The 14,644-nt window shown below is 28.9% G+C and overlaps 1 protein-coding gene across 2 annotated transcripts in view; it reads right to left on the bottom strand.

Annotated features, from left to right (window-relative positions):
- LOC145260526 (proteasome activator complex subunit 4A-like) overlaps positions 1–14,644 on the bottom strand; it is a 220,073-nt gene that overhangs the window by 83,574 nt on the left and 121,855 nt on the right. For both annotated transcript variants that reach the window (XM_080118719.1, XM_080118720.1), the window contains exons 17-23: positions 11,163–11,235; positions 9,441–9,508; positions 7,887–8,102; positions 7,186–7,340; positions 6,137–6,229; positions 3,338–3,393; positions 195–257 (exon numbers count right to left, since the gene is read on the bottom strand). In XM_080118719.1, coding sequence (XP_079974845.1) covers positions 195–257; positions 3,338–3,393; positions 6,137–6,229; positions 7,186–7,340; positions 7,887–8,102; positions 9,441–9,508; positions 11,163–11,235 — 724 coding nt within the window. The remainder of the gene's footprint in view (positions 1–194; positions 258–3,337; positions 3,394–6,136; positions 6,230–7,185; positions 7,341–7,886; positions 8,103–9,440; positions 9,509–11,162; positions 11,236–14,644) is intronic.

Genomic DNA, 14,644 nt, shown 5'->3' on the forward strand with positions numbered 1-14,644 from the left:
TTTGGAATATATTTTTGCTCCATCATGGGTATGTACATTATACAGATTTTTCTTTCTTTTTGGATAATATAGAGAGAATTCTAGAAAAGAACCAAAATGTGGGTTTGATAAAAATAAAGCTTTCAATTCTATTAAAAAAAAAAAAAAAATCATAGAAAAGTTTCAGAAAAAAAAGTTAAAAAAAAAAAACTCACTTAGTAAAGGACGAATGGCATCCACAATAGCTCGACGGATACATTTACCATTCAGCAGAATTCCTACAAATAAAAAGAAAAAGGAAACAAAAAAATCATTTTAACACACTGATGTTCAAAAGACTACTTTTTTAATAGAAAATTATTAGCAATTCTGTAAATTGATCAGTGGTCTGACTGGGAGCCACAGTTGAAAGTCATTTTCTTTTTTTTATAAATTTATTTACAAAACTTTTTTATACAAATATTTAAACAAAATTTTTAATAAACAAATAAACACATTTAAATACTCATATTTTTTGGTAGGCATTTTAATTTTTAAATAAAAAAAGTTTATTAAAAGATTTTGTTTAAATAGTTTTATAAAAAAAGCTTAGTAAATAAATAATAAAAAAAATGAAACACATCCAAACATTAAAAATAAAACCTGCTGGCATGAAACTGAATGACTTGATTTTTTTTTTTTTTTTTTGCTTACAGAATGTCATGTGCGTGTGCAAAGGTAAAGATTAACCAGTGTTGACTGAAAGCTGTGCTTCTTGTTTCATCCCCCTGCTGGGACCCTTAAACCCTAATTGATCCATTAATAGCACAAAATCATTTGGGGCTCAATCTTTTTTGCGGGTATTATTTTTCTTTATCATATTCATGTATAGACATACAATACTCAAAACCCATCTAGTATAGAAGTCAGGATCTATCCAAAAATCCAACCACTCACTTGTGGTTCAGTAAACAGAGAAAGAGCTACCAGATTTCACTCATTCATGATTTCTTGTCTGTGATGTCATATCCTTCCACATACATAGTCTTAATTGTAAACCATCAACTTCTAATGGAATTTTCCATGCTTAATTATATTGAAGCACATGCAAAACATGGCAGTTAAAAATGACAGGAAAGTTTATCAATCTACATATGAGTAAAAAATAATGTGTACTAAAAATTACTGAAAAATTATCACATAACATTTTAATAAAAAAACTAAGCTGAGCATGCAGGGTCTCTCTCTATGCGTGAAAAATTTACTTTCACCATGACAAATGCTTGTGTAAAATTTTTAAAAATCCAAGGCGTGGTTATTGAGAAAAGTGCAAACAAATGAATGGACAAATGGGAATGAATGACTAGGTGCTATCCATCCTTTGTTGGGGAACCAATAAAATTAATTTACTATCAAGATAGCGTATCATAGATTATCTATCGTTTAATATGAAGACGCCACATGGTCTTGTTCAAAGTTTGTTGAATAGTAAATAATTGTTTTATGATAATTTTTTGTAATTTTTGGTGTACACTAATATTTTTCTTTGATAAATGATAGGTCACATGAAAAGGATATTACAAAGTGATTCATTCTATTTTTTTCTCCTTTGACTATGAAAAAAATATTAAAATGGCTGACTTGTTTGCAAAGAGACTGATATGTTCTTCAATAGGGATATACTTGTTTGAAGTAGCTGAATGGTCTAAGGTCCAGTACACAAGAAAGAATCTTGTAAGTCGTCTTGTTGAATGGGTGTTTGTGGTCGGGGCTGGTAATATGTTTAAGCATGAGGCTTTTGTTGTATTTTTCAACGTCTCGCTCAACCTGTTCTACCAATCCCTATAGTGATGGGATGATTCCAATATTTTTACTGATTCCGATTCTTTATAAATCTTTAAATATTTAACTACAGAGTTGTTATTTCTTCCTGATTATCATAAAAACACATGTTAAATGTGGAGATATTTTCTTGTGGGGGAAGGGTATCTATAGATTTTAATTTTAGTGGTAGTTTAAAAATCAATAAATATTGATTACTTTATCATTACTATCAGCAGTTGAAAATTTTGCTTTTAACAAAATAAAAAAGATAATTTAAAGCATTATTTTTGGCATCGGAAAATAAGCAAAAGTTTTTCCAATTTTGATACCCGATTCTGATTAATTGATTCCAACACTAATTTATAGCTTAACCCGCCAATCATCTTGTGAGGAGAACCACGGATGTACTCATATGCATTATGTCGATAAGCATATCCATAAGTTATGCCATTTTATTTTGAACTGCTACATTTTTCACATGAATCTCAATATAAATAATCGTTGAATTTTCCACTTTTCTTACTCAATCTATCCTTTATAGAGAATTCCGTTCTTAACATCATTTTTACACATCCACATCTAAATATTGTTACATAAGGGAATCAATGGTGGATCTGGTTATTGGCTTGTCTGTTGCTTATGATGGAGGGAATACAGATAACTGTTGATATGTTGGTGTGCTTTTCAATGTTGTCAGTAGCGATGCTGAATTTAAGATGTTTAGCAACTTATATTTTCAAAGGGCAGCACATTGGCCAATACATAAGATAAGTAAAAATAAAATTACAAATGTGATCAAGTAAGTTTATTTCGGGTTAACTCTAAAAGCGTCCATTTTAATGCAAAAGTAATTTACAATATACAAATTCCTTCTTTCTTTCAAAGTAAAAAATCGTTATTTGACATTTTTCATTGCAAGTGAAACGAAAGATTTGAAAAAAAAAAAAAAAAAAAATTTGAGTAACCAGTCAGAATGTATACCATCCTTGTGGTATCGGACAATATAGAGTAACCCAAAATACCCATCTAAGAAATACCTCACATTTACCATCATGTATAAAAAATGTCAATTTTATTTACCTTTAATTTACAAATATTATGTTTTAGAAAAAAGTGACACAAAGCCAAAACAGTGATATGAATATAATGGTCATCCATTTTCTCTATTCTAATTCCAATCACCAAAATACCGCATTCATTCTATGGCCCAACCTACTTAAAATTTCCCCAGTTTCATGAACATCGAAAAAGTAAAGGAAAAGAAACGTAACCAAATAAAATGGTGGCTAACCCTAACCGAAAGCTAGGTATAAATTGCTCACTATTTTCCAGATTGTTTTAAGAGATAAAAACAAGCTAGTTTTAAAATGGGAATGAGGATTGTTGGGGGAGAAAAAAGGATGCGGTTTGTAGACATGGATTGCGCCTTCCAAGATAAGCGCCATTTTTGGATGTGGGTAGAAACAAAATAAAATGCACAATGGGCATCTTGGATGATGAAGCAGGATTCATTCATACAACTATGTCTTATGTTTAATAGTGAAAAAGAAATTACCTTCACTCATGGAAGACTGACAACCAAAATACTTGAGGTCCACTTCAGAATTGACTCTGTAAATAAATACAAAAATTAAATTGATATTTTTTCTTTGTTTTGGAGTCAATTTCAGAGTCTTATTATTAGCAGAATTAATCATTATTATTTTTTTGTTAAATCTAATTTCATTTAAGATACTGAGTAAGTGTTTTTCTCAATGTCATTATTCAAATATTTGAAGAACAGATATTGTCAAAAATTTTTTTAAATTTGGTATTTGTTTGTAATCCTTTCCATACAAAATATTGCAGATCAAAAAAATAACAGGAAAACTTATAGACATACTTATCAGTTGAAAAATATTAGTGTAGACCAAAAATAATGTGTAACAGGTGAAAACAACATTTATTATAATTTATCATATCTATATAATAAAGGGAAGTCAATCAGATTCTAAACTTTTGTTATTGATACATTATCAATATTTCATTTTGAACAGCAATTTTCTTTGCTTTTAATCTTTGTCCATGCTATTAAGAACAATAAAATGTAATTTGATTTCGTTTGTATTATTTGGATTAATGTTTTCATCTTCGACATTAATCTCATACTGAGTTCATGTAACCTCTAACCTTTTTTCAGATGAAACTTGTTAAACTTGGGAATCTGTATGGAATCCTTTATTTAATCTTTAGACTTAGCTTGCTCTCATTCCATCAGCCATGACTGTGCCAGAAATTCATAATTGTATTCTTAATACCATCCATAGTGATTGAACCATCAACCTCTGGAAGACTGTCACTTTAGAACTAATCATTACTTAACACTTCTATCCATTGCACCATGAGTCAACAAAGATGAGAACAGCAGTCCAAATAATCCAATACAAATTATCAATCTTCATCTCAAAAATTCTGAAACTAATTTTTATTTTTTGGATTATTCAAACTACTGTTCTCATTTTAATTATTTTTCTCACAGTGTTTATCTTATTGAAATTCCAGAAGATTCCCCCCAGTTCAATAAGATACATCTGAAGAAGGTCAGAAACAGTGTGAGAATAACACTTAAGATGAGAACAGTAGTTTAAATAATACCAATTATCCTCATCAATTTCATTTCTTTACAAATATATTTTATCCAGCCAGGAATACTTTTTAGAAGACATTTTTTTTATCAGCAGCAAATGAGACTAATAATAAGAAATACTAATATTAAATGCATTCATTTATTACTATTACATAACAGATAAATAATATAGTGTTAATTTATATAGAAAACAAGTGACAAAAAAATGAAAAATCTGCAAAGGTTTGAAAATTTTTTTAACATAAATTGAGAAAAGAGATCTTCCATAACAAGTGCATAAATAATTTTACCTCATCTAGCACTTCTATTGTTATGCAAACCATTTGGTAGCAAAAATTTACATTGTAGGCGATTCATTTTTTATATCTAAAATGATTAATGATTATTTTTTTAAATTAGTGACGTTAAAGATTTCCAACTGATGATCGAATAGCGAAATGACCAAAACAAAAAAACGTTTTGTTTTTTGTTTGTTTTTACCTTCAGTCACTGTTGTCAACAACAACAGTGACTGAAGGTATTAAAAAAAAAAGTTTGCTTTGATTTTGGTCATTTTGTTTATTGAGCATCAGTTGAAAATCTTTAACGTCACTAATTAAAAAAAAATACAACAATAGTGACTGAAGATAAAAACAAAGTTTGTTTTTATTTTAGTCTTTTTGTTATTTGTTGTGTACCCTGAAGAATCCCCCAGCTATGGGCATATAGCCCCATTGCCTTGTGGATGCCTTGGGAAAGGCAAAGGCTAAGGGAGTAAACCTCCCCAAAAAATCCAGTCTGGACTTCCGATAGGCAGATAGTGAAGCTCTGCAACACCTTTCTGGCAGCTCCTGCAGCCGTGCTGGCAACGACTGTATTGCTTGCCTTTCCGTTGGAGTCTGCCTCCAATGCCGAAAGGAGGATCCTGATAAATGTGCAAACCAAGGTTCTCTAATTACCTGCCTAGACCTGCACCTGGTTAGCCACAGCAGATGCTGTAGTAAACCAAACTAGATGCAGAATGCCATTATCTCAAGAGACAGAAAGTTGCCATTAATATTTATTATGTTCGCACATACTTTATTTCTGTTACGAACACTTAGAAGAGGCAAATAAGCTTTGACACTTATTTTTTGTTAACATTACTTTGATGAACATATAAACTTTCTCAATTATTGTGTTCATGTACACAGATAAGATTTATATGCGACTTCTTTTTCAACTTTGGAAAGAATGATTGAAAGATCAATAAAATATACTTGATATGAATATATATATACGTATATATTTATATACAGAAAAGTTGACTTGTGTGCATGTCCAATTGAAAGTTGAAAACTACACAAGACACACCTACAAACCTGATACATTCTTTTTCACTTCATCAAAATATAGCTGCATTTTTTATATTCATTCTTTTAGGAACAAAATTATTTTGGGGGGGGGGGGGGCACACACACACACACACACACACACACACACACACACACACATTTAGAACGATTTTCTAATGTTATGAAAGTTCTTATGAAAGAAGAAGTTATAAAGGGAGGGAGAGAAATGGGAAGAGAAGAGGGGAGATAGAGAATTAGGTACGTCTTTAAAGAAAGATGTCAGGAATTTTAACTCATCTATTTTGTAGTTCATGACCCTGAGCAACACTGGGTAGTCACGCTAGTATTTATATATAGGGAGAAAGCAAGAGAGAAAAGGTTAAAGAAAATTGGATGTTGAAGTAAAGATACTAACACTTGGTGAGGCTCATCACTTAAAACATTCAACATAGCTCCTGCTCCCAATAAGCATTCAAGGATGATGCTCAATCGTCGTAGAAGATCCTCCCTAAAAGAACAAAACAAAAAAACAATTTTTTTTTTTTTCATTTTTTAATCTTCAATACCATACATATACCAAAAACTAGGATGGTTATTCTATTAATTAATGATAAAATGAATTCACCAAACAGAATAGTCTTGCACCACTTTCATGTTCTCATAGAAAAATGAAGAGATATGCTAATAAATATTTGGTTATAGTCAGCTAACATACTTCCTAACTTCCAACGTGGCTACTACCGGAAGCGGTGACAAGGCAAATCAGTTCCTTCACTTTTATTGTTCTTCAGTATTTCTAATGTAATGCGATTTATTAAAATAAAATATAAGAAAAGGACATTATTGAAAAGTATGCAATAAAAATTAACAAAATTATAAAAATAATCTTTATTTGCCCTTTTAATAACAAAATTAAAAAATAAGTTTTTATTATATTTGAAATTTTATAAGAAATGCGTTTATGAAATAATTAAAATGTTATTTTTTTATTTTAAAAATAAGTTTTTATTTGAATTTATATAATAAATATGTTTATGAAAGTATAAAAATAAAATTATTGAAATTAAAATAACAAATGAGATTACTGAAACCAAATTAAAAAAATTTCAAATATTATAAAAGAAAGTATCAAATACATAATATTCCCAAAAGATTTTAAAAAGTATTTTGAATAATTCTTAAATGAAATAAGACCAAAAAAACTTTTCAATGATTATCAAACAAAAAGAATGAGCAGAAAAACCTAAAAAAAGAGTACATGCACAGGGAAGATATAGGCATAAGAGAAAAAAAGTGAACAGACTGATTTGCCTTGTCACTGCTTTCGATAGCATGCAAGCCGGAAGTTAGGAAGTACATTAGCGGATTATAACCAAATATTATGTCTAAAACCTTCTTTCAATGTTGATCAAGAAACCCATTAAGTGATTTTGATTCTAGGAAAATGCTTAAAATTAATCTGACCTTGGGATCTCATTTTCTTCAGAGATATTGCTAATCGCATCAAGTTGTGGTTGCAAGACTTTCTCCAAGATGAGAGTGGCAAATTCAATTTCTTCAGTCGAAGGGATGTGCCACTTGACATCAATCTGATCAACAGTGCACGTATATGCCCAGTCCTACAAAGAAAAACAAATACAAGAAAAAATAAATAGAATAATAAAATAAGAATACGCTCAGCTAAAATATATAAGTATAATTTTAAAGTGTTACATAATTCTCTTCTAACCTTTTTCTTTTTAATATCAAATCACCATTTATCAAAGCCAATAGCCACTCGAGGATAAAATTAATGAGAGAAAATGATTGTAAGCCGAAAAATGATATGAACTAAATTTGAGATCTAGGTCTGACATCAAGGAGAGATGGGTGAAGGAAGACCTTGGACCTAACGGAGGACAAGAAAATATAGACATAGCCTATATGTGTTTGGTGGGCAACAGGAGATAGATGACCTTGCATATTGGTGAGGGAATGAAGATCTCACATGTCGGTTGAGGGTAAGGGTGGTGGAATGATGACCTCTTACGTCAGACGTGAGGATGAAGGAAGTCTTTATATATTGAAAATAGAGAAAGAAAGACCATGCACGCTGACACAGAAGAAATGTCTGGCTGTTTTCTGATAAATATAAGAATCCAAATTAAATAGAAAAAACAACTTACCCTGATGGCCAAATATTCAGAAATCGGTTGGTCAATATCTGTGGAGACATTTCGATAGTCCATTGGATAAATGTTAGTGAGTGACCGTAGTAAGTATCGTAAAAGGTTAGTGCTATGCTCATAACCCTCAACACACTTCATATCTAGGGTGGCAAGCAAGATCTCCAGCAATTCCTCTTTGTAAGCCAACAAATATTGGCCTGGGGAACGTACCACCTAAAACAGAAAGAAAAAAAAAGTTAGTTTGCATTGTTAGAACAAATTAAATAATTGACAAGGAAAATCTTATTAAATATCTACAAGATGATACAAGAGTTAGTAAATGGAAAACATTTGGTTGCTTTGAAAGTTCTGAGCAATTTAGTTTTTTTTTCATATCATAGCTGGATATATTGGTTATTACAAATGAAAGTTTTATTTTCATCATATCTAAAAACTTTGGTTAACTCATTTTAAAAATAAACAAAAATACAGAAAAATCAGTGCTTATTCAAATTGGCAGCAATTAAAAGTAAAGAAAATACAAAAAAGTCTATGATGTACATACTTGTTACAGAACAAAGATATTTTATAAAAATTAATTTGATCAAGTAGTTTTTTTTTTATTCAAGAAAATCAAATTTTACGATGAAGCGAATTGTAGTGTTTTCATCAGCCATGACGAAATCTAATGAAATAAGGGGGAGACAACTCAAATCGAAGTGTTGAAGTAAAAAAAAAAAAAAAACCTTATATTCAATGCAGTTTAGTAGTGAAATTGCAAATTTTTACTTTCTTAGTTAAAAAGAATACTCGATCAATTTATGTAATTTTTGGGATATGAAATCTTCATTCTGTAACAAGTACAAACAGCATACAGGCATTTCTGTATGATGTTTACTTTTAATTGCCGCCATAAGTACCAATTTGAATAAGCACTGAAAAATCCTTAATGATGTACATATCCATCACGGAATGAAGATGCAATATTCCAAGTATTTTTTTTATTATTTAAGAAAATAAAATTTAATGACAAGCTAGATGGGATAGTCAGTAATTGGCATGTTTTAGGATGCACTGCAATTCAAAAGTGGACAACTCAATTCGACTAAGGAGATTTATCTATTTCTCCAAAAGAGATCATCAATGGCCGCCAAAAATGCTTAATCACTAAAAATAAAATTTGATTTTCGTAAAAAAAAAAAAAAATAAACTATATGATCAATTAACGTAAACTTTGGATGATAACATCTGTTCCATGATTAGTAGATACATCATAAAGATTTTTCTATATTATTTTTCCTTTAAATAAATGAAAAGTGTTTGTTAAGATAGAGTCGATAGATCAATATTTTTTTTAAATATGCCGTTTTAAGCAAAACCAATATAATGTACATAATTGTCATGTCAAAAATAGTATTGTATCCAAAAATTACAAAAATTCATCAAGTAAAAAGTTATTTATAGTTAAAAATAATTTTTACAGAAAATTGGGTAAAATTGCTTATAGACCAAAGAGGGGGCATAAGTTGGAACAAATATTTTAGATTACTTGTTCATGGCGTGTACACTTACTTGTGACAACATAAGAATGTTCCAGAGAAACTCAACATCAAGTTTCTCTTCATTTTTTAAATCCTCATCTGTAACAAAATAAAAAAATAAGTCAATTAAAAGTAAACAAATTTTACAATTGCTGAACACAGAAAAAAATTAAAACATGGTGCATCTAATTCCTTCATTCAATAAAGCACCTTCATTTACTAAAATAATTTTAAAACAACATACTCTTTGCATAGAATGCATTATTCTTATAAAAATACTTTTAACAAATACTTAACTTCTTCATATATAAACCATGTTCAATCATTGATATACAAAATAAATGATTCCTCAATTTCACTAGCATATCACAACAGTGATAATATCTGAATGCACTTTGAATACAAAAACCGACACTAGGACTGAAATTACAGCCATTCTCATTCTAGAATGAAAGTTTCTATATACAAACTCCTGCATAGAATATCCAATAAATATCAATGGCATCTTCTAATTGATTTCTTCCTTTTGATATTTATTTGTGTTTTTTTTTTGTATTTTTCATTTCTATATGAAACTGTTCTATCCATAAAAATATCCTGTCCAATTTAACAGCCTGTAAGAAAATCAAATTTTATGATCAAGTGAGGGTGGAGGGTCTTGATCTACCATCTTTAATAAATAAAGGGGGACAACTAAATTTGAACTACCAAGATCAAAATCAGCATTATAATGGCTGGTTTATTATTAACTATTAAAAATTGTATAAAAATGATTTTTTATAAACCAAAAAAATACTTCATCAATTTACATAATTTTTGGAATATAACATTTCATTCCATGATGAAATCATATAGGGGTTTCTGTATTTTTTTTTTTTTACCAGGTTGAATTTTGAACAACCGAAATTCCTTTTATTCTATACTTTAAAAAATGAACCTTTCAGCTTTTCTCCCACCCTTTGTTTTTTGTTTTCTTTGATTTGTCATCAATTTTCAACAGATAGGGATAACTATTTTAAATGTATTTTCCAACATTTTTTTAACTTTAACATTCATCAACAAAAATGGATGCATGTCTATTTTACTTTGCTCACAAGTGGGTTACACTTCATTAATACAAGGAGAATCCAAAGGAAAAAAAAAAAAACCCAAAAAATCTTCTTTGAAAAAAGATGTATGATGCCAAAAGTCTCAGACAAAATTTTATTCATTTTAAAAAAAAATTCTATAACATTATTTGGTGCTCTAAATTCTTTAAATAACTAGAAAAATAATGAATTCAATGTGACCAGTCCCTTTGTATATATAAAATCTCTTGTAAATTTATACTTTTGTATGCATTATTTTGTAGGTTTATCACATAACATTTTTCTCACGCTTGTGTATTCACTAATGCTAATGAAAGTGATAATTTTTAGCGAAAATATTGAATGATCCTATGATTTTATTTAACCTATAGGTTACTACCGACAGGTACTACCACTACAGACTGGAATAGACCTGGGAGTAATGGTAACAAAGAAATGACTACACATGCTACAAAATTCCCACTGAAATCAGTTTAATATCAAATCCAGAACGAGGTGTTTTTGTTTTTTTGATAACTTGGATTTTGAACATACAAGTTATCTTATATTTTTTCTTTAATAGGTAATCACAACAAAACTAGTTTTTATGAAGTACGGATTTTAAGAGAAACAAAAAGGAGGCGAGAAGAATAAATGTGGAAAGAAAGCAGAGGAGAAATACTTACTAGCAGCCAAAAGTCGTCTGAGATTGCCAGTGAAGTGAGGGATGAATAATCGAAGAGATTTTTCTGTATTCACCTGAGGAAAAAAAAAAAAAAAAAAAATCAAAGAAAAGAAAAGAAACAAAAAAATATTTTCTGACTTTTGTTGAAGGAATTTGCTTCATAAGTAATGAGAACCTTAAAGCTCTTTGCTCTGAACCCTATATTAGCATTCTTATCTATTTTTTATCTTTTAAAATAAACAGACCATTTTTGCTATTTCTTTATATCTGTTGTTGTAAAGATCTTGATTCTAGTCCAAAATTCCATCTATATTAAAAGACAAAATTAAAGAAAAATCTGTGTGATGTATGTACTAGTGATGAACCGAAGATATCATATTCTAAAAATCATAGAAATTGATTTAGTAGTTTCAATTTTATAAAGAAAATCAAATTTTATGATTGTCCAAGGAATGACCATTTCATCCACCATTTTGAAAAAAGAAAAAAAATCTCCAAACTCAAGAGAGGTAACTCAACAATTCAAAACTTAGGTTTACATTTGTTATGCTTACAAATTCCCATTAATCGTTTAAAAATATTTTTATAAAAATAAAAAACAAAACTTTATTTAAACTATCATGCAGAATTTTTTATTTGATCAATTCACATCATTTATGGAATATGATATTTTTGTTTTGTCATGGGTATGTACATCATACATATTTTTTTTCATTTTTTAAAATAGAGAAAGATTTTTGGACAAGAGCCAAAATCCCTAATATAAAATTAATACCGCCATCAAATTCTATATAACCTTTTGAGAAAAATTGTGTTTGCTCTAAGTATAGATTTTTGTTTGCATCTGCAGTATGTGTGATACCATTAAATTTCTCAAACTTTTATATGTGCTTCTCCAGAATTCCTCTATTAATAATTAAAGAAAATTCTGTACAATGTACGTACTTGTAATGAAGAAAAAGTATCGTAAACAAAGAAATCATGTCAATTAATCATGTAGTTTTATTTTTATATCGAAAATCATTTTTGGTACTGTTGCATAATTTGAGCCGAATTCTCGTTTATTTCATTTTAGTATTTAATTTTTTTTTTTTTTTTTTTTTTTTTTTGCAAATATTTATCAACAGAAAGTTTGTTTTTTTCTCCAAGAAAAGATTTTTAACCGTATAATTGTTAGGTGTAAGTACAAGTTTTTTTGTTTTGTTTTGTTTTCTTTTTTGTAATCATATATTGTTTTTTCTTGTTTTTATTAAAATTTTTATTTACAAGACTTGTTGTTCAGTCAAGTTCTTTTGGTGGCACTGTCCATTTGTACATCTCCAGGAGAAACCATCCTTTACACACAATCTTTTTTTAAGTAAACATTTGTGTTTACAATTGTTGCACCACATTTTTTGGGACAGCAATTTCTTCTGACAATATAAGATTCTGACTGCATCGATGTTTACATTTTTTTTTCTAACATGTATAGATTTATTTTCTTGCCTGTTATTTTTCTGTTTGGCAAGTTTGAAAATATTTGTTTGTCAGCATTTCTTTTTTTGTTGTTGCTGGTTTAGTCGCTTTCTTACAATTTGAATGTTGTCTGCTTCCATTTAGATAGCACTTTTTCTTTTGCTAATCAAACTCCCAAAAATTCAATTAGATAAAAAAATTATAAATAAGTAACTATTCAGAAAATAAAGTCACCCCTACCCCCCTTAATATCACCTTAAAAATGACTAAAAACATAATAGAAAAAAAAAATGAAATAAAAAGTCGAGTTAGCGTTTCAACATTTGAACAACGCTCGCGGCTGACACCGATGATTACCGGTCTCGCCCGATCCATGCTTGACGGGAATTCACAAGAATTTGGGTCAAATTATGCAAGAGTACCTCATTTTTAAACTTATTTGAGGTTTTCCAACGCTATCCATCCTATATTAGTAAGAATGACTTCCTAAAAATCTTGCAACTGTGAATTATTTGGAGTTATCTCCCTTATTTTTCAATCTGTTTTCAAAAGTGCCGAAAGATATTTGCATGTAGTTTAGCCACAAATTTTCTTATTTAAAAATAAAATTACTTCATCAATTTACGTGATTTTTGAAGTACAATATTTTCTTTCCATCAGATACAAATTATACAGATTTTTCTTTGTTTTTTCAGGAGGGGAAATTTTGAAGAAATACATTTTTCTATTCTGCATGACAATTTTAAATAAAAGTTGTTTTTTTATAACTTTAGATTGCAATAAAATTTTTAAAAATATCATTCAAGTTTATAATGATTGATATTAGCTAGGAAATAAATGAAATGCTGTAGCAAAAAAACAAAACAATTGCAAGATAAAAGCCTTGAAAGATGCCTTTAAATGTTAGAAATAAAAACGAACATATTAACTACTTGGCTAATATTTAAAAAAGGAATAACACTTAGTTAAAAAAGGAATAAAAACAAGCAAAAAAAAAAAAAATACAGAAAATTCTTTATAATGTGCATACCTGTCACATCACAGAATGAAGATATTGTTACGTAAATTGATCAAGTATTTTTATTAAGAAAATCGAATTTTACAATTTTTAGCGATTAAAAACTTTAAATTATTTTGAATACAAACAAAATCTCTGGTCAAATTCAATTATCGACCTAGAATTTTGGTAAAATTTTAAACAATATGGTTACTCTCAGCCTCCTCATTTTTTCAGAAACTTTGATTTTCTTAAAAAAAAAAAAAAATTTAAAAAAAATTACTTAATTTATGTAATTTTTGGAATATGACAACTTTGTTCCATTATGAGTATGTATAGCAAAGATTTTTCTGTATTTTTGTCTTTTAATAAGTGTAATTCTAAATAAGCACTAAATGCTATTTTTAATCCTTTTTACAGTGTTTGAGTTGGGCATAAGACTCCACATAGATATAGAATAGTTTGTCTAAAATAAATAAATAAAAAAACTTAAATTCTTATTAAAGGAAAAATATATTAGTGAATATTTATCAAACATTTTTTATACATTAAAAACAGAAAAAAAAGTTTTTCATCAAAGTAAATTACATAATTGTCTGGTTGGCTAAAAGGGAATAATAAAAATGTTGAACCATTTGTTTGTAATGTTACTTTTACAAACTTTTCATTTTAATGTGTTTTAAAAATGGTTCAAGAACTTCTGACATTGACAAGGACATCAGCTCAAGGGGCTGATCTGTGGTTAGTTTGGCTCTAAGATCAATTGTTTAACTGTGGTGCTATGATACACATACACACAAGTTTGAAATTATATATACATATATCTATCTCTACTTATATAGAAAATGCACTGTGTGTGTGTATGTATGTGTGTCTATGCGAGTTTGTTTCGTATGGACTTTAAAACAGCAGGATGGATTTTTTTTTTTTTAATTTCATACACATGGACCTAAGGTCCTAAGAGAGTATTTTTAGATAGGTATTGTATCAGAATACCTCCAATAAATACTGAAAATCGATAATTGAAAAAG

This window comes from Euprymna scolopes, chromosome 36 (assembly GCF_053919585.1).
Source record: "Euprymna scolopes isolate OS-2025 chromosome 36, ASM5391958v1, whole genome shotgun sequence".
Lineage (NCBI taxonomy): Eukaryota > Metazoa > Mollusca > Cephalopoda > Sepiida > Sepiolidae > Euprymna > Euprymna scolopes.